This window comes from Bactrocera tryoni, unplaced genomic scaffold (assembly GCF_016617805.1).
Source record: "Bactrocera tryoni isolate S06 unplaced genomic scaffold, CSIRO_BtryS06_freeze2 scaffold_7, whole genome shotgun sequence".
Classification (NCBI taxonomy): domain Eukaryota; kingdom Metazoa; phylum Arthropoda; class Insecta; order Diptera; family Tephritidae; genus Bactrocera; species Bactrocera tryoni.
In genome coordinates, this window is record NW_024396366.1 from 2,174,776 (window position 1) to 2,195,341 (window position 20,566).

Consider the following 20,566-nt stretch of genomic DNA (forward strand, 5'->3'; position numbering starts at 1 on the left):
CTCAAGTCTCAAAAATTGTCTCTAACTTAAAATCTCAAATTTAGAGACTTGAGACTGTATCACAGTACAGAATCGCACGGTAAGTTATATAAAACTATTTTTGCACTATATTATGTAAAACAAATGTGTACAAACGATTTAATGAAGTCTTAATGAACTTTAAACGTAAATATCTCGAAAACTATTGGTTTCCTGCGGCTATAACTATATATATTCTTGATCTGAGGAACCATACTCATTTTTTCCCGAAATCCTGGGACGGTATACTAAATACTTTAGAATACCGTCCCAGGCTTTCGGAAATGAAATGGGTATGGTCGGATAGAGGAGATTCTCCTATAGCCGCAGGAAGCGTTAGTTTTCGAGATATTCGCGTTTAAAGTTGATAATTACCACTTTTTTAATACGTATTTTCTCGATATAAAATTTATTGCCAACACGACACCCTAATTTCCATGAAAGTTATAAAAAAAGTGTTGCACAAAACCCACAGGTTTTCTGAAGTTGAGTGCACATATTTATGTAAACAAACCCAAGAGTATTTTTTGCATATAAATGAGGGTGTGAGTTAGCGGTGAAGAAATAAACCTGCAGATATTTTGTAAAATGAGCAAATTATATGAACATACAATATTGGAGAAATTTCGTAGCAAAGTGTTAATTATTTATCGAACAGAATATGAGGAACATTCATACACTTTTGACGTAGTATTAAAGGAAGTAACCCGTGTTCTGCAACAATTTGACTATTATAACATAACTCCTAACACAGGCATTGCATTGCGATTACAAGGTCATTCACCCCATAGTATTGCTCTTATCCTCAGGTGAAATAATTTTTGGAAGTATTGAAAAATGATGCTTAACATTTTAAAATTATTTAATGCAGCATCCTCAACTACAATTGTTACTTTATTCCTTTGCATTTTACAAATATAAGTTACAATTTCGAAAATGTTTTAAATGCACATGGAGCAAAATATGTAATGATGGACATTAAATGTGATAATCAAAATTGCAAACAAATTGGGATTTTGAATATTATGGATAATAAGATATACTTGTTTCAAAACATATCTATGGATAGAAAAATATATGGTGAGGTTAATGATCTTTGCTATAGTATTTCAACATCAGGGACTACAGGACTTCCGAAAATCGTACAAGTTCCGTATTCTTGTGTGGAACCAAATATATTACCTTTATGGTATGTTCACATATTATGAATTTTATATTTTTCTAATACAATCTTCTTTAGTACACGGTTGAAATTATCGGAAAATGATGTAATATACTTGTGTGCGCCACCCACTTTTGATCCCTTTGTTGTAGATTTATTTTTGGCACTAATTTCAGGAGCGTCTTTATTAATATGTCCAGCTGACTTAAGATTAAGTCCAAAAAAAAATATAAATATACTATGGCCTAAACATCGGGGCACACAGGAATTTAAAGGAACAACTATTTTGCAGGCAACTCCTTCCTTTTTTCGTTTATTCGGAAAAGATATCATAAAAGAAGTCATATTACATGAAGACAATTCATTGCGATGTTTAATTTTAGGTGGAGAAGACTTTCCTAGCAGAAAGGAATGGGATTATTGGTTGCCGACGATACCTTTAAAAAAGCGCATTTTTAACATTTACGGTACAACCGAAATTTCTTGCTGGTGCACAATACATGAGTGCGATTTTAATGAACAATGGGAAAGGGCTCCTATTGGTACCGTCTTAGACGGTCAGACTACTTTACGCATAACCGATACAAATGAAAAGGAATTATTTGGATCATGCGAGGGAGAGTTAAAAATTGGTAGTGCAACTCGATTGTGTTACATTCCTTCCACGGATGGTATGTTACGACCTAAAAATAATAAGATGTTTTTCCGCGACACTGGCGATTTGGTGTCCCGTGACCAATATGGGAGAATATTTTATTTAGGCAGGACCGATAACATTATTAAACGAATGGGAGTTCAACTAAATCTCGGTAAGAAGTTCAATATAATATATAAACATACATAAATAAAAATTAATCAAAAGATACCGCTTATAAATCAATATTCATGTAATAAATGAATACGACGAGATTGTAAATCTCGCAAAATCATCAAATAGTTAACAAGATATTCATGAGAAAAACAAGTAAGGAAGCGCTAAGTTCGGGTGTAACCGAACATTTAATTCTTTAGCAACTTGCCAGATTTAAAGACTGGGAAGTACTATCTGGTGTTGGCAAAACTTTATTTTAAAAATTTTGCGAGAGGACTCAACTTTCATTGTTCAAATGCGAAGTTATAAGGTGTCTGTCTTTTCAAGTATTTGGATATGAATTTTCAGTTTTTTTGATATTGTCAAAAATGTAATTTGGCGTGCCAAAAACTAACTAAATTTTTTTTATTAAAATTCCCATTTCTGCAATTTTGTTAAATTTAAATTTTTAACAGTCGTATAGTTAATAATACTCGAATTTTTTTTTTATTAACCAATGAGAAGCCGTAATCACTTTAAACGTGGAGCGTTTTTTTTAGATGAGGAAATGGCTAATAACTCGCTGTTGGCGCATATACAATAATTTTGTGTACATACTTATGTCCTCAAAATTGTAAAACATTTCATGTATTAGTTTTCTTCAAAAGATGTTCTAAAAAATTCACATTAGATGTGCCTCTTAAATAGATTTAAGATACATTCACATACATATAGTATAATGAAAAAGATAACTGACAACATTTATTTCTGCTACTAAAAACTAGGACAGATTAATCTACTTAGAGCTAACTAAAGCACACTACTGAACAAATAATGAGTGTCATTAAATAATAACTAATAGAAATGTTTTAACTTTTACAGAAAATAATAATATTATACAATATTGTTCTTCTTCTTCTTAATTGGCGTAGACACCGCTTACGCGATTATAGCCGAGTTAACAACAGCGCGCCAGTCGTTTCTTCTTTTCGCTACGTGGCGCCAATTGGATATTCCAAGCGAAGCCAGGTCCTTCTCCACTTGGTCCTTCCAACGGAGTGGAGGTCTTCCTCTTTCTGTACTTCTCCCGGTGGGTACTTCGTCGAATACTTTCAGAGCTGGAATGTTTTCGTCCATCCGGACAACATGACCTAGCCAGCGTAGCCGCTGTCTTTTAATTCGCTGAACTGTGTCAATGTCGTCGTATATCTCGTACAGCTGATCGTTCCATCGAATGCGATATTCGTGGCCAATTCGCAAAGGACCATAAATCTTTCGCAGAACCTTTCTCTCGAAAACTCGTAACGTCGACTCATCGGTTGCTGTCAACGCCCAAGCCTCTGCACCATATAGCAGGACGGGAATTATGAGCGACTTATAGAGTTTAGCTTTTGTTCGTCGAGAGAGGACTTTACTTTTCAATTGCTTACTGAGTCCAAAGTAGCACCTGTTGGCAAGAGCTATCCTGCGTTGGATTTTCAGGCTGACATTGTTGGTGGTGTTAATACTGGTTCCTAAATAGACGAAATTATCTACAACTTCAAAGTTATGACTGTCAACAGTGACGTGAGAGCCAAGTCGCGAGTGCGACGACTGTTTGTTTGATGACAGGAGATATTTCGGTTTGCCCTCGTTCACTGCCAGACCCATTTTCTGTGCTTCCTTGTCCAGCCTGGAGAAAGCAGAACTAACGGCGCGGGTGTTGAGGCCAATGATATCAATATCATCGGCATACGCCAGCAGCTGTACACTCTTATAAAAGATTGCACCAGCTCGATTAAGTTCTGCAGCTCGATTAATTTTCTCCAGCAGCAGGTTGAAGAAGTCGCACGATAGGGAGTCGCCTTGTCTGAACCTCGTTTGGTATCGAACGGCTCGGAGAGGTCCTTCCCGATCCTGACGGAGCTTTTCGTGTTGCTCAACGTCAGTTTACACAGCCGTATTAGTTTTGCGGGGATATCAAATTCAGACATCGCGACATAAAGGCAGCTCCTTTTCGTGCTGTCGAAAGCAGCTTTGAAATCGACGAAAAGGTGGTGTGTGTCGATTCTCCTTTCATCGGTCTTTTCCAAGATTTGGCGTATGGTGAATATCTGGTCGGTTGTTGATTTGCCAGGTCTAAAGCCACACTGATAAGGTCCAATCAGTTTGTTGACGGTGAAAGATATACGCTCGATAGAACCTTATATGCGATGTTGAGGAGGCTTATCCCACGGTAGTTGGCGCAGATTGTGGGGCAGAGCACACTTAAATTCCAATCGTTGGGCATGCTTTCGTCCGACCATATTTTACAAAGAAGCTGATGCATGCTCCTTATCAGTTCTTCGCTGCCGTGTTTGAATAGCTCGGCCGGTAATCCATCGGCCCCCGCCGCTTTGTTGTTCTTCAGGCGAGTAATTGCTATTCGAACTTCTTCATGGTCGGGCAATGGAACGTCTGGCGTTGTGCGTTCACTACCATTCAGCAGGCTGAGGTGGCTAGATCACCTTTGGGGGTTCTAGAAGAGTATGCTCCGCGCTCCAAGCGCTCATAGAAGGCATCTTTGGTCACATCGTACTTCTTTTCCGTCGGGGCGTGGGCGCAAATCAGCGATATGTTGAAGAACCTCGCTTTGATGCGGATTGTGGCTAGACCTTCATTCACCGGAGTGAATGATAGAACTCGGCGACGGAGTCTCTCTCCACCACGAATCCAACACCAAACTTTTATATTATTGCTTTTTACGTGGCGGGTCCCAAACCCAGCGCACAACCCTATGTAGGGGATGTTTCGCCTCCTCACTTTAGCTCTCCTTCGAACGGATGTTCTTAGGCTACCCAGAGGATACTTGGTCAAAGATCGGAAGTTGTGAGCTGCTTGAGCCATGTGTAAAATAATCGTTTCTGGCCACTCCCAAGTGAATGGCGATCAGAGAACTTTCCTCACTTACGTGAACTTCTATACATGACTTCATCCTCCTACAATATTGTTACACATTCCAAATTTAAAAAAATTAAAAAATAGAAACAGACACACGGTGATACGTTTGCATATTGATATATCTTTGCAACCAAAAATGGGATTGATAAAGCAAAAGAATGGGTGAATTTAATAGATTTCTCAGAAACAGTTCAGTTGTAGATATTAATTTTTATTATGAAAAACATGCCAATTAAAAATTTAACTCATTTTTTAAAACAAACAAAATTAGACAAATATTTCTCACTTGACTGACAAACCAAAGTTACATGATTAGGCCCAAAATATCTCATTTAGATTAAAAATTATGTTAAATGGAAATTATTCATGATTGTATTCAGTAATCAGGAATTAGCGTAAAGTGAATTCGATGCAAAATTCTACTATAATATAAACTGCTATTAAAAGATATTATTATGAAAAAATGTTTTTATAAGAAAAATTACAAAACTATTGTAAGGCAATGTTTTTATTTTAAAAAAATTAAAAGTATCGACCCGGTTAGGCCCGTTATCGTATGGTAGACAAAACACCAACCAAATAAAGGTATTTTGACATTTAAAGCACATACCCGGAACCGCAGCGAAAATGATGCGTAATAAACTTTTATTACTGGGTACTTTATAATTTTGGAAACCTACGTGAAAACCGGATTAAAGGCCTATTAATAACAGAAACGACTGATATTTCTGGGAAAGTAACCAAAAATTTAAAAAAAACTCCATGAATATAAGACTCTAAGCTGTTACTAATGTCAAAAGGCATCACAAAAAATATTAAAAGTAATAACAGTAAAATTAATATTTATATACAAAACCTATTCCTATAGTGGGACATGAATACGTTCCGGACACGGACACTATTGTAATATTTTGTTCAAATTATCTCTGATAAACGGAGAAGATTTCGCAAAATGTGAAAAGAAAATTGTGTACAATTTGTAACTCCCTTTTTAATTCTTATTAATTTGCGGAGTTGTGCGACAGTTTTTTAAGAACAATACGCAAAATGATCTTTTTTGGAGTAGATACCGTTTACGTGGTTATAGCCGAGCTTACAACAGCGTGGCGGTCGTTCTTCCTTTTCACTGTTTGGTGTCACTTGGAGGTTCCAAGTGAAGCCAGGTCCTTCTACACTTTGTCTTTCCAACGGAGTGGAGGTCTTCTTCTTCTGTTTCCCCGGGCGAACACTATTAGAGCTACATAGTTTTCACCCGACGACATGAACGAGCCGGCGTAGTCGCTGTCTCTTAATTCGCTGAACCAGAGAACATAAAAACATAGAGAAGGTGCAGGTTTTTTTTCTTTTACTTTTATGTTCTCTGCATGAACCTTAATTTTGGTTCCGATTCAACTTACTTTAGGCGTTTCCAGAGACGCCAAAATTTTTATAACATAACTCCGTTTTCAATTATAAATGATTTAAAAAATACAAATATGTAAATATTTATTTATAAAATAATTTAAAGTTTGTGGTATTAAGAGGAATTAATAAATTGATATTTATTTTATTTTAAATTTTAGAATCTCTACAACAAAGAATTCAAAACATCTTAAATAACAACTGCAAAAATGTTAAATGTCTCTGGCATGAAAAATCACATAAAGTAGTTTGTTTTATACAAGCCAATTCAAATGTTGATGAAACAGAATTAATGCACATTCGACGCCTTTTAATAGAAAATTTGATGGAAATAGAACGACCGGACGATATAGAATTTATTTCGTCATTCCCTCTAAACGAACATGGGAAAATAGATAGACATTGTTTATTGCAAAAAATTACCAACAAAACATATACGATTTCGGCGAGTTGTGAAGAAATTTTTCATCGATTTATTACTGAAGTTTTGGGAGTCAATTTGATGAAACAGAACGCAAAAACCACTGACGCATCTATAGAAAATATACAGGATTTAGACATGTCGTTTATAGCGGCAGGTGGTACATCTTTTCATGCTATTACGTTGGTTAGTCGTATTGGCGCGATATTGGAGCAATGCGATCAAAATGAACTATTAGGAATGCTAGTAAGCTCTCAGCATTCATTAAAATCGATTAAAAACTTTCTTATTTCGTGTCAATTATCGAAAGCACAAAATTTATCTAAAACTTTGTCAGTAAATTCAAACATTTATGCAAAAAAACGGCTTAAATTTATTTGGCGCACTAGTCTGAATAAATGTGTTGATTCAGCACCCTCTATTATTGGTAATAAGTGGGTATGCGTTGGTTCACACTCACATATTTTAACAATACTTGACATAAATCTTGGAAGTCCTATTGCTGTACTGGAATTGCCAGACAGAATCGAATGCAAAGTGGAGATTGTTTCAAATGTTAATACCTCCTATTTAGCAGTAGTGGGTTGTTATGATCACAAATTATACGCGTTTAATTTCACAAATGGCCACATTTACTGGAGTATCGGCTTAGGTGGATTGATTAAAGCTAAACCTTTGACCTGCGCAGCTGGACTGGTTATAGCGACATACGGCGAAGAGTTTAATGTTGTTTGTATTTCTTTGAAGGTAAGTCATTTATGGATTGAAGTAAATTCTACATTGAAAGGTTTTTTTTTAAGACAACTAATTATATTTGGCGCAAAAAAATCGGAACGAAAGGAATCTATGCCAACCCTATCGCAATTAACTCATACACAATGATTATTTGTACCCTCGATGGGAGTTACTGCAAGATTATTTCAAATTCTGGAGAATTAGTGTGGCTAAGAAAGTGCGAATCACCGATATTTTCGACACCGGTTATAATTGGCGAAGACCATAGAATTATTTTAGCAGAAGTTTCTGGAAATGTACACATTTGCAACGCAGAAAACGGCGAATTGGTTTGTACCATTATTACTAATTACTTACTGAATTATAGTTGCACATAATATTTTAGATGAAAACATTTCGTGCTGGATCTCTTATATTTTCTGCTTTGACTATTCTAGAGGATATTCGAAGTAAGGGAAAAGTCTTGTTCGGTTCCTACGATAAATATGTTTACTGTTTACGGTATCAAAACTCAGTTGAGAAAGAGCAGCGGAATGTGTGCAAACTAGATTTGCTTTGGAAGAATCAACTTGAAAGCAATATATTTGCATCGCCTTTAGCAGTTTCTTTACAAGACGACGAGCACGTGTTGTGTTGCTCCACCAGTGGATTAATTGCAGTTTTGCAAGTTGAAACTGGTGAGATGATTACAAAATATAAATTGAGTGGTGAGATATTTTCAACTCCTTGCAATTTGGACAATCAAATTTTTATAGGTTGTAGGGATAACTTTTTGTACTCATTTAGCATACACTAATTGAAAAAATAAATATTTAGATTTATTAAAAAAAAAAATAATTAATCTGTAGTTTTGATATGTACTATTCTAGTTCCATTCTATAATACTTTTTTCGTTAATCTTACATTTTTACGTCGTACAGAACATTTTTTACAAGTCATTTCAACAATTTATTTAGCTATTATACACTCATTAAATAAATATAAAAAAAATTTGTATTCGTCATGAATGTATTTATTTATAAATAAAAACCTGACCGAATAGATAAGGGTCACACTGAGACGATCCTTTAATTTTATATTTTATTGCTGATTTAATTATGATTCATAAAAGTATTTTGAAACCGCCGATACAAAAAAAAAATAATTTACTAAATCGTGGGCTTTTGAATTTTAAACAAGAAGATGCCAAATTCAATTAATTTAATTATTTACAAGTTATGGAGATCTGTACCTGTTAAAGAAAGTGACAATACGCCCTCATAATTTAGCAACAAGGAAGGCTTTGATGTAACGTGTCTGTAAATATGACATTTGATATTAGATATATAGTATATTTGACGCCGACCGTGCCGGACGGGAAGTTCGACAGTTATTAATATAATATTATAATTGTTAGTTATTAATATAATATTATAATTGTTAGTTATTTATATAAATTATAATAAATCGTGGAAATCGCAGAATATTACATTGGCGACGAGGATAATTGGGAAGTATTTTACATTAAATCAGAAAGACCGTATACGATTTTGAATTCAAACGGGAATAGCGGCGCTAAGTACACACACACACGCACAGATTCATACAGGTATTTTGTTTGAATATGCGTTTAGGGGAATGTAAGAAGAAAATTTTATTCAGCGTTACCTGAATAACGGAATTTATTCCAAATGGAATGAGATTGAAATAAATTGGAAATTTCAAGGTGGAAATAAAAATGTTTAAAATGAATTGAGAAATTGAATAAAGAATTTCAAATTTGCAAATGGATTTGGATATTCCAAAAAAAAAAAACAAAAAATAGAATGGAAAATTTGATAATGAATCGAGAAATTTAAAGAATTGAAAAATAGTTAAAAAAAAACGAAAAGAAAAAATAAGGAAAGAGTCTATTCCAAGTGGAATGAGACAAATGCAAATGAATTGATGATTCGAGAAATATAGAAAAAAAACTAAAAGAAAAATAAGTAAAGAGTCTATTCCAAATGGAATGAGACAAATGTTAGAGCGAAATGAATGATTGAGAATATGTGTATATTTGTATATTTCAAATGAAATACAGAAAGGAACGAAATGTAATTAGGTATTGCATTAAGAGACTATATTCCAAATTTAATAACGTTGGAAACAAGGGTAAAGTGATTCATTTGTTTTTCTTTATGTGTAACAACTAGGCCATGAGTAAAATTTTAGCTAATGAGTTTTTTCTCAATGAATGAAAGATAAGAAAACACAGTTTTCCAAATGTAATCGAAATTAATTTACATGATTTTATCAGCGAGAAATAAACATGACGGAACTGAAACCATTTCTAGGTCAGGGAATGGACAAGGCGTTATGGCGTACAGAGTGGGAGGCGTGGTTGCGGTCGTTTTATATATACATATATATTGACGCAGAGGAGATAACCTCTATATATAAGAAAAGAAATAAACTCGGAATTCCGCTTTTGAGAGGCACTTGTTTCGTTCTATAACACCACTGGAAGGAGAATGTTTTACGGAGTTTTTGATGAGATTACGCCGCCAGATAGCAAAATGTTCGTTTGGCGAGACCAAAGAACAGATTAAAGAAATATGTTTAAAAGATAAAATCATCGATGGCTGGGCACCGTTAGGTTTAAAAACAAAGTTACTTGAAAACGAACTAACTTTGGATGAGGTCATCAAAATATGTAGTATTGATGACCAAGTCAACAAACAAACACAGTCTATGACACCCCAAGGTAATCCAAGCGGCATCCACAAAATTATACAGCAAAGTATAGAAAGCGAGTGTGGAAGATGTGGTAAAAGGAGACATCGCGAAAATAGTATGGAGTGTCCTGCCAGAAATATGAAATGCGATAGAATTGGACATTTGGAGGGGGAGATCCCGTGTAAAATATGAGGTTACATAATTTCTATGATCATCGATTCGCGCTCTAAATTGAACCTGATCAGCCATTCAGATTGGCAACGATTATGCGAGGAAAAGGCTGTTATGTTTAACTCACGTGCTGAATTAGCGAATTATTTTCGGGCATATGCTTCAGATCGTCTACTCAAGGTATTACAAGTTTTTGAGGCTCCAATTTCGGTACAAAACGATCCGGAACTGATTACTACATTTTATGTAATCGAAAATGGTGAACAATCTCTATTAGGACGGGACACAGCTATCAAACTCAACGTTTTAAGAGTAGGTTTGGACGTGCGTAGAGTTGAGGAAGCGGAACCGTTTGCCAAATGGCGGAATGTTTCTGTCAAGCTGTCTATTAACGAATCTGTGGTTCCCGTGCAACAACCCATGAGACGTGTGCCGACGGCGTTGGAGGGCAAAATAACTGAGGAACTGGAAGAGGCTTTAAAGTTTCCTAGATATCGCCGGTGGTGATTGCCTTTAAAGATGATGGCAAATACTTCGCGGATCATTTCATTTGCCAGTAAGAGTCTCTCTCTAAAAAGAGATATTCCCAAAACGAAAAAGAAAGTCTGGCCTTGGTGTGGGCTGTGGAAAAATTTTATTATTATTTGGCAGGGCTACACTTTGATCTAATAACCGAACACAAGCCACTAGAAACCATATTTAAGCCAACCTCACGACCCCCAGCGAGGATCGAAAGATGGTTGCTAAGGTTACAGTCATATCGTTTCCGAGTGATATATAAACCAGGGAAAGAAAATATTGCGGATTCGCTATAAAGGCTTTCCCAGGAAAACAACGCTGATCCATATGATTGGGTCGGAGAGCAGCATATTTTTCGAATAGTGTCCGAAGTCGCTCTCCATATCACAGATTACCGAGATTATATTAGACGAAGAGATACAAGATGTAATGACGTGTCTAAGTCAGGACTCCTGGAAAGCGAATATGTCAAGCCCATATTATCCATTTCGTTTGGAGCTGTTTATAGTTGCTGATATCCTATTACGGGCAACTAAATTAGTAATCCCATGAAAGTTGCGAGAAATAATTCTGGACCTCGCACATGAGGGACATCCAGGAATAAGTGCAATGAAACGGAGGTTACGCTCCAAAGTTTGGTGGCCCTGTGTGGACAAAGATGTTGAAAAATACTTCAAGACTTGTCATGATTGCCTTATAGTTTCAATGCCACCAAAACCAGCTCCGATGGAGAGCACCCTTTCACAAATGGACCCTGGAAAAAAAAGCAACCGATAATTTGGGTCCTTTACCCAACGGGGATAATATATTGGTACTAATTGATTACTACTCTAGATATATAGAGTTCAAAGTGATTAAAGTCGATAACATCTAAAATCAGTATTGATGAAATGGAAGAGATATTTTCAAGATTGGGATTTCCAGAGACACTAACGTCTGACAATGGAAGGCAATTCGTAAGCGTTGAGTTTAAAAGTTTTTGCAGTACCAACGGCATTCGGCTAATGACTACGCCCCCATACTGGCCTCAGGCTAACGGCGAAGTAAAAAAATATGAACAGGTCCCTAGTGAAACGTTTAAAGATAGCTCATGCAAACAAGGACAACTAAAGAAAGAAATTCAGAAGTTCGTTTTGATGTACAATGTTACTCTGCATGGTACCACGGACGCTCCACCGACAGAACTAATGTTTAATAGAGTAATAAGAGACAAAATTCCCTGCTTTCAGGATCTTGTGGGGGAAATGGCAGACCCAGAAGAGAAAGATAAGGATATTTGGGGAAAAGATAAAGGGAAACAGTTGACTGACAAGGCCAGGAGTGCGGGAGATGTTGACATCTAAGTTGGAGATACAGTACTCTTAAAGAATGTAATATTTCCGCAGAAGTTGACATCCACATTTGATACTGCCACGTATAAGGTAGTAAAGCGAGAAGGAAATGTTGCGTAGATGTCCGCTGGTGGTAAAACATACACTAGGAATGTTGGTAATTTGGAAAAGATTGTAACCACAAACCCATTAAGTTCTGCAGCGCCAGTTTTCCTCGATGCCGAGTCTTTTTCCCGAACTACCTCAACATCTGAGGATCAGCAGAAGCTTAGCGAGAACCTCAAACTACGTCTGGAGAAAAAGGAAGGAATGTGGAGATCTGTGCCTGTTAAAGAAAGTGACAATACGCTCTCATGATTTAGCAAAAAGAAAGGCTGTGATGTAACGCGTCTGTAAATATGACATTTGATATTAGATATATATTTGAAGCCGACCGTGCCGGACGGGAAGTCCAATAGTTATTAAAATAATATTAAAATTGTTAGTTATTTATATAAATTATAATAAATCGTAGAAATCGCAGAATATTACTCAAGTTATTTTAAAGTTTCAGGCAAACAGTAAATATGTATGTACACCCAACTTTTTTTTACACGGTAGATACGTTCCTCAGAAAACTGTGTAAAAAAAACCGTGTAAAAAAGAGGCGTTTCCTATAGTAAAATGGGGGATACGTTCCATGTCATCTGAAAAAATAAAGAACTATGTATATTTACTTCGAAAAACCGTGTAAAAATGTTGAAAACTATAAAATTTCAGATATGCATACAAATTGTATATTTATATGGCATTTTATTGAGCATTAAAACATAAAATACATAATTCATGCAGGTGAAAAATTGTTACATAATTATTCGTCGCTACTTGATAACAAGCGCAATTGTTTGCGACTAACTGGACTAAAGTCGGTATCATCACTGGAGATAACCATTTCAGCAATGGAAATATCATGCGAACAAAATGTGCAGGTAAGAGTTATCGAATAAAGGGATTTCCCGGTCACTACTATGTATGTTCATTTCAGCAATGGTGCTAAGTGTGGTAAAAACAAACATAATTACAAGACTAGATTAAAAATTTTTTACAAACATTTGTTTTTTCAACCGTGTAACTTCAAATCCGTGTAAAAAAAAGAGTTGGGTGTATATAAACTTCGTTTTCATTCTGTTCGTCTCTTTTTGGCATATTTTCTAACTGACATTACAGAGGTAGACTTATTCAACAATGCAGCTGTGTTTTCTCTATACCGGCGTATTATATCCTTATCGTTTTCTCGTTGTCGGACCACTGGTTTACTCTCCGGTAGGAAAGATGAACGTCTACATATTTCTTTCTTCAATACTGAACTTGTGCTTGCAACATCTGATACAGAATTACTCTGAACAGAATTATTCATCTCATTATGGGTTTTGGTGGCTTCATTTTGAATGTTTCTACATCTGTTATTGCCTCTTTTTTTAATAACAGGCATTTCTACTTCGCTTTCATTCAATTTTCCAGCCATTGTATCGATCGCTTTCTGTACTCTCTTGCTTACTTTTAAGTCTCGTGGCTTTAAAGCACTTTTTATAGTAAAATAGTTGCGTATACTGGATTGAGTTTGTTTATCGTTGATTCGTTTCAGCACAGGCTTAAGCACTTCATCTGTTTTTACTGTTGTCCAACCGAATACTTTTTTCGCGAAAGCATGTATAGATTCAACGTCGGGATATCCCCAGCTAAATGTTGCCTTACTATCATCAATTGTTGGGAACAAATATTCTTCAATAACCTATTATTAACATATATATATATAATATAATTAATTAATTTTCAATGTCTACACAATCAATATTTTTCTTACTGCTGGATTGGGAAATCCGTCATTTAATTCAATGTTTTTTAATTTTTTTCGCAAGTTAAGACGTGTAGAACTACCAGTAGGCTGTGTTAAATCTTTGTGTATTTTGAACCAGTCTCGAAAACGGTATAAGGTTGACAGTACGGAGCTAGTTGTTATACTTTGTTCGCTACAATCTTCTTTGGTAGGCTTTGTTGCCAACGAAAACGTTGCCAAGATTTCCAAAGCTGTAACAGTACCAATGCCATGTATACCTATTAGAATAGAAACTATATTGAATTGAATATGTAAAGCACTTAAGTATATTATTACCTGTTGTGTAATCACTACCTACTAAGCAAGCTAACTGTATTAACTTTGCACGGTCACAGTTAAAAGCATGGCTAATTTTATCGGCTTCAAATTTTAAAACGTGTTTATTTTGTTCAAAAAAATTCTTATATACGGTTCTGCCGCCAAATAACCAAATATCACTGTCATCAGTAATAGTACCTTGAGTTAAATTTGCTGAATCAAGAAAAGCGCATTGTGCTTCTGCCTCCATAGGTGCAATAACATAAGGAATGCCAAATAATCTTAATAACTCCTGGCATTCAGAATGCATAGTTTGATTTATTGCTGTGCCCATGCGATCTTGTCGGTTACGTTCAATTTCTAAATCTCGTCGTTCTTTGGCTAATTCTGAAGCTAGTACTTCTAGTTGCTCGGAATTTTGTTCATTGACAATACTGGTCGCAGTTTTTAGTAAATCCTAAATATTACACATTTAAAAGTGTTATCTATCAATATTTTTCTGCATACAAACCTCACCACATAAATTGGCATTCACTTCCTCTTTATTTTCAGGTGATTTACTCGTATTTCCAAATAGTGTTTTGGATGCTTTCGAGAGCTTTCGCCCACGAAGTGAAGACTCATTCAATTTCATAACGCATTCTTTTCGGTGGGATGAGTTTGATTTCTTCACAAAAAAAGGGGACTTTACATTACATCTTTCTCGTTTATCGTCCTTCTTTTTATTACTTTCTGGAGTTCGTTTTACTACATACTTTGTTTCAAAATACTCGTTAATACTTTTGTTTTTTGTAGGCGTTTCAAATTTAGGTGATTTATTCGGCGTTACATGTTCCAACCTTTGGTCATCACTGTCATATATTTCTATAATTTCATTAATATTAACGTTATCTAAATTTATGTTTTTGACCTCATTTGCTTGTTTTTTGAGATCATTGAATATAGAAGACATTTGAGTAGTTGTAGCTACATTTTCCATTGTTATCGGAGCTTTTGGCCCATTAGTTTGGACAAATTTCTTGTCTTTTGATCCCCAATTTACATTACTACACCTATCAATAGATTGATTACTGTCCACTATGATAATTTCAGAACTTTCATTAGAAATAGAACATTTAGTGACAAAAGTTTCTGCAACAATTTCAGATGGTTTCTCCTCTTTTGATCCAAAAATATCTGTAAATAAATCGTCTTCAGGAAATATTCTGTCTTGAGTATCTATAACCACTTCCAAATTAGACACGTTTTTACAAGTCATTGGTATATTATCGACAACTTCTTCTAAATCCGAATCTGTTTCTGAGCTATCACTCATTCGTAGACTTATCTCTTGACTGGATACTTCGAATGATTGTTTAGAAATTTCCGCATCGCCAGGATTTATCTCGTTTGACTGTTTGTATGTACATTGGGTAGAACTTCAAAATACAACATACATATATAATTATTTGATGTATATTTTTTTACAAATATTGGATTATTTAAATTAATAAGTGACATAAACATTTTATATATGTAGATATCCTCACCTAAAATGCAAAATAACGTAACATCACTTTACACAGGTTTACAGGAGAAGCAAAAAACAGTATAAAAAGAAAACCACTTGAGATTTTGAAACAAAATTTTCAAATCTGAATTAAAATGAAACTATAAATATATCTTAGATAAATTATCAAGAAAAAATAAAGCAAATTTAAGCGTTTTCATTTACTACTCCGTACCAGCAAAATTTCTAGAATTATTGCAATGATATCGCTACCGCTCTCACTTTGTCGGGAGCCACAGCAGAGCCATAGTATAACATGTAAAAGTATGTGCTCTGCTCTGCTCCGAGTTTTGTTAGGTAAAAAACTATTGCTGAAGCGAGAGCAAAAAATGAAGTGCTGTGCTCTGGCGTAGCGGTATCAAAAAATTGGGAGCGGTAGTAGAGCAGAGCTAATGATAATTTTTATTTGCTACTGCTCCTCATGTGTTTGCTTTTTCTTCTTTTTTGCTATTTTCTGTCATCTATGTACATATATAAAAGAAAGTCGTATTAGTTATAACATTTATAACTCAAGAACGGCTGAACCGATTTGGTTGAAAATTGGTGGGAAGGTAGCTTAGAAGCAGAGTAAGGACATAGTATACTTTTTATCTCTTTATGTTAAAAATAAATACAACTTATAAATACAAAAATAAAATATTTCAAATCATAATCAATGGTTCAAAATGCTTCGCTGTCTTGCGTTAGGGAGGTCAAGACTTACATTCAGACATCCCACCGAATGGAAATTAAACGCCTGCGAAAATTTGTTTTGCTAATTTATAAGTTCGAACACATGAGTTCTTTTTTTCTATGGCCTCACAAAGGACTACATATGTATATGTAGTAGTCCACGTTCGATCTTTGATCAGCCATGTAACCTAACCTAACCAAAGAACATTCAACATAATAATTAAAAATAAACATAAACAAGAAATCAAGGCTAACTTCGCTAAAAAAAAAAAAAAAAAAAAAAAAAAAAAACTTATATTTGCATACATGAGCGACATGTTATTTTGCTTAACGAAATCAAGCACTTGATGATACGTTCTTTTTATAATTTTTAATATAGCTCGGGGATTTCTGATCGCAGAAGCTTAAAATTTGTCACACATACATATGTTATATGTATTATGATAATTTTGAACTTTTTGATGATACGTTATTTTGCATTTCAGCTGACAAATTGTAATAATTTTTAAATTTGAAATCATATCCGTTAAGTGGCGTTATCCAGACGAATACGGACAGAGTTAGGCGTTAAAAAGACTGCATAATTATTCAACTGGATCAACTTGATTTTGATCGGTCAATTTGGAATGGCAGCTATAGAGGTCCGATCTGAGAAATTTGTTGAACTGTGTACCAATGTATCAGGAATGACCAAATTTCATGAAGATGTCTTGTCAAATCAAAAAAGTTCTCAATAGCAAAGTGTATTCAACAAAGTAAAATAAGTATATGTCGTTTAATCTTTCTTTACGTTTATTTGTTATCTCAATGACAATAGATTAAAACCTTTCGTTTATCGAAAAATTCAATTTTTGAAAAAAGTAAAAAAAAATTTAAAGGAAAAACATAAAATAAATAAATAAATAAAAGTATGTGGAGAGCAACTCAATTAGTCATCGAGAATATGTGGGCTACATTTTAAGGTGAAGAAAATAAGAGAAGCTCCCCTTAAAAGAAAAACATTAATTTAAATTACTTCCCATTCTTAAAAAAGATAGGAAAGAGCCCATCATTTTCTGATGGATAGAAATTTACGTTTTTGTCCTAACACGTGAATAAATACATATTTACTATTTTATTGTCAAATAAACGTAAGTCAAATACTTATTTCACTTTGATGAATACACTTTATTCAATACAAGAACTTGATTTGGATCATTCAGTTTGTATGACAGCTTTATGCCCATGATTCAATTATAGAAGGTTGTGTCGATACGAATCTTTCTTCCTCTTAAGAAAAAAAGTGTTTGTATCTATAATGTCAAAATTAGTTGTTTTTCTCATAAATTTTCTGTTTGTATTTTGATGGCTTTGTGTTATTTACCATCGCATTTCAATTGGTTGAAATCTTTGAAAATTTTATTAAATTTAACATTATTTTTATAAAACCAAAACACTACAAAACAGCTAATTTCGACATTATGGATCCCATTAGTTTTGACAAATTGTTGTTTTGGGCTATCGACAAAACATTAATAATTTAATCATGATTGAAATTTTAGAAAAATTTATTTTTGTTTCTTTTACTTTAGTTACTTTTGACAAATTGTTTTCGGGCTATTGACACAACTTTCTATAATTGTACCACATACTACATATGTACATGTAATTTTGAAAAAATATAAAATCAAATAAAAAAGTTTTCCATAGACCAGACAGCTATAGATAAATTGACTCAAATAGGCACTCTGAATCATTTATATATGTATGTACGTATACATTTTTATAGGGTCTTCGTCGTTTCCTTGGTGATGTTACAAACGTCGTGGCTTAAAAAACCCTGTTTAGGGTATAAATATTTAATGGACGGATATTTCATCAAAAAATTATTGCAAATAATTATAATTAAAATATTGCTAATATTAATATAGCAAAAACTAGTTAGATGATATTTGCGAAACTTTACTTACATATAACTTAAAGGTGCCACGATTCCCTTGGCAACATTAAAATCCTCATTCTCAGTATCATAATCAACTTGCGTCTTCTCCATTATTTCTCCAACTTCTTCGTCATTCAATCCACCATATTCAATCATATAAGCACGAGCCGGGCCAATCGCGGCATTTTTTAATTGATTACGTTGTTGCCGGTTGAGTTTTATGTCGACATTAGTGTTGTAATTATAGTCTTCATTACTATACACTGGTTCCGCTTCATCTTCCACTGATAGAGCAATAGCCAATGCTAAATCATCATTGTGTTCTTTATTTATTTCATCTAATTGATTTCCAAAGCATTCATTGCTTTTTTTAGGTTCTTCCAAATTGTGTGCAACTTTATCCTCAGGGACACTTATTTTCACAGCGCTATCATTTTTTATCGAAGAGGATACATTATTTTTATTATCTTTCAATAGTGTTTTGCGTAAATCACGCACTAACATAAAGCGGACGGCTTCATCGGAACATACTGGTTTTGCCTCTGAAATTATTACATTTTAAAAATTGTATTAAACAATACCCACATCTTCAATATATACTTTCATGTATATTTTCGGGATCTAGAATCCCCTCTTCAGTAAAGAAGTTTTGTAAATCTGTAAATGTTAATGCTCGTTCACCCATTTCTTTCTCAGTTTCTTCAATACTTTCTTGAACAGCGCGTCGCTTAAGAAGCCTCTTCATTTGAAAAGAACTGAATTCGTTACTGCTCGAAGGTAATTCATGTAGACGACCCCATGAAGACTGCTTGCGCGTATCCTTTATATCTACCAATATTTCATGCCGAACTTCAGGTGGCAGGCTTTTAAAATGTTCACTGCGCACATCTATTGCTTGAATGTTTGCAGTATATTCCCCCCAAGGATTAGAGTCATCAAAGAAGCTGTCAGCTTCTGATACTTCTAAAAAAGAACTAAGGCATGAATCCATGTATTCCTGATTCTTCTTAGATTCTTTTTGGGCAGGAAGTTCAGGTAATATGAATATATCATCTTTTTCATTTTCATTCTTATTATTATGATTATTTTTTCTTTTGTTAGGCGATTTCGTTAAGAATTGAGCATTAACACCTAATGCTTGTTGCACTAATTTTTCTTTAGCAAGTGATTCAAGCAATAGAGATTGTATTCTATTCGCTTCATTGTTTATCTTACTACGTTGGTGATGCCTTCGAGCCTACAATTAACGTATATGTTTAAATATTTTCATTTGTACCTATGCGCATATGAACTCACAATTGTATCACGTTTCAATTGTGGCACCAATCCATCAAATACAAAAACCGGACGTATACGATAGTACAATAGTTTACACAAACGATGGAAAAGACCCAATAAATGAGCATGTGGTAACAAGGAACCTTTATTATCTTGAAATCCTTTAACAACCTGATGAAGCCAAATGGATATATCTAAAATAATATTAAATGTTAATATTATTTTTGATAAAAATGACTTCATGTACCAATAGCAAGTATTTTTCCATCCAGAGTTTCAATAGGAACAGGGCTACCACAAGGCTCAACCAACTTCCAAAGACCTGTTACTCCCATAACGGACAATTTCTTTTATTTAAGTTACCGAACGTCTAAATTTGTAAAGAAATTAAGCAGAACTTAAAGAAAAGCTTGTAATCTTATTAATCATTCTGAAATGGTATTTCTGTATTATATGACGGGGTATATTCACAGTAGACCACATTGCTTCTTTTTGTATATATGGTTTTGCACACATCTGGCTTTTCACTTATAATTTCTCATAATGTAAAGCATAAACATCTAATTATAAAAAATTTTCTACCTAATTATAAATAATTGTGGTAAAGGTTCAGGAGAGCGGCTTTTCCGAACACGTGCACCAATTTTCACGGGAAATGTCTTAAAATTCGTTTTTAATTCCAATTGGTAAAGGTTCAGGAGAGCGGCTTTTCCGAAAACGTGCACCAATTTTCACGGGAAATGTCTTAAAATTCGCGTTTTTAATTCCAATTTACGAATATATACGGCTCGTTATCTATTTTTATGTTTTTTTGTAGTAAAAACAAAAAGAAAAATTATGATTTTGCA

General features: G+C 34.4%; 2 protein-coding genes across 6 annotated transcripts; one reads left to right on the forward strand and one right to left on the reverse strand.

Annotated features, from left to right (window-relative positions):
* Window positions 1-495: 495 nt before the first annotated feature.
* LOC120781484 (beta-alanine-activating enzyme) lies at window positions 496-8,283 on the forward strand. Of its 4 annotated transcripts, none has more exons than XM_040113702.1 (6): window positions 507-827; window positions 890-1,207; window positions 1,259-1,989; window positions 6,452-7,458; window positions 7,512-7,775; window positions 7,832-8,283. In XM_040113702.1, exons 1-6 carry the CDS (start codon window positions 607-609, stop codon window positions 8,240-8,242), a joined length of 2,952 nt encoding a protein of 983 aa, XP_039969636.1. In that variant the 5' UTR covers window positions 507-606; the 3' UTR covers window positions 8,243-8,283. The 4 variants fall into 4 exon arrangements, with proteins under 4 accessions (XP_039969638.1, XP_039969640.1, XP_039969636.1 ...); XM_040113703.1 differs by having other exon boundaries at window positions 7,884-8,071; XM_040113704.1 differs by lacking the exons at window positions 6,452-7,458; window positions 7,512-7,775; window positions 7,832-8,283 and having other exon boundaries at window positions 496-827; window positions 1,259-1,286; window positions 1,333-1,424.
* A 5,003-nt stretch (window positions 8,284-13,286) lies between these two features.
* Window positions 13,287-20,344, reverse strand: LOC120781459 (DNA repair protein complementing XP-G cells). Of its 2 annotated transcripts, XM_040113675.1 has the most exons (9): window positions 20,301-20,344; window positions 19,966-20,088; window positions 19,737-19,912; window positions 19,041-19,677; window positions 18,469-18,982; window positions 14,810-15,716; window positions 14,317-14,755; window positions 14,008-14,273; window positions 13,287-13,935 (listed from the first exon to the last, which is right to left on the reverse strand). In XM_040113675.1, the coding sequence occupies exons 2-9, from the start codon at window positions 20,051-20,053 to the stop codon at window positions 13,324-13,326; spliced, it is 3,639 nt and encodes a 1,212-aa protein (XP_039969609.1). In that variant the 5' UTR covers window positions 20,054-20,088; window positions 20,301-20,344; the 3' UTR covers window positions 13,287-13,323. The 2 variants fall into 2 exon arrangements, with proteins under 2 accessions (XP_039969609.1, XP_039969610.1); XM_040113676.1 differs by lacking the exon at window positions 20,301-20,344 and having other exon boundaries at window positions 14,008-14,258; window positions 19,966-20,282.
* Between the last annotated feature and the right edge of the window lie 222 nt (window positions 20,345-20,566).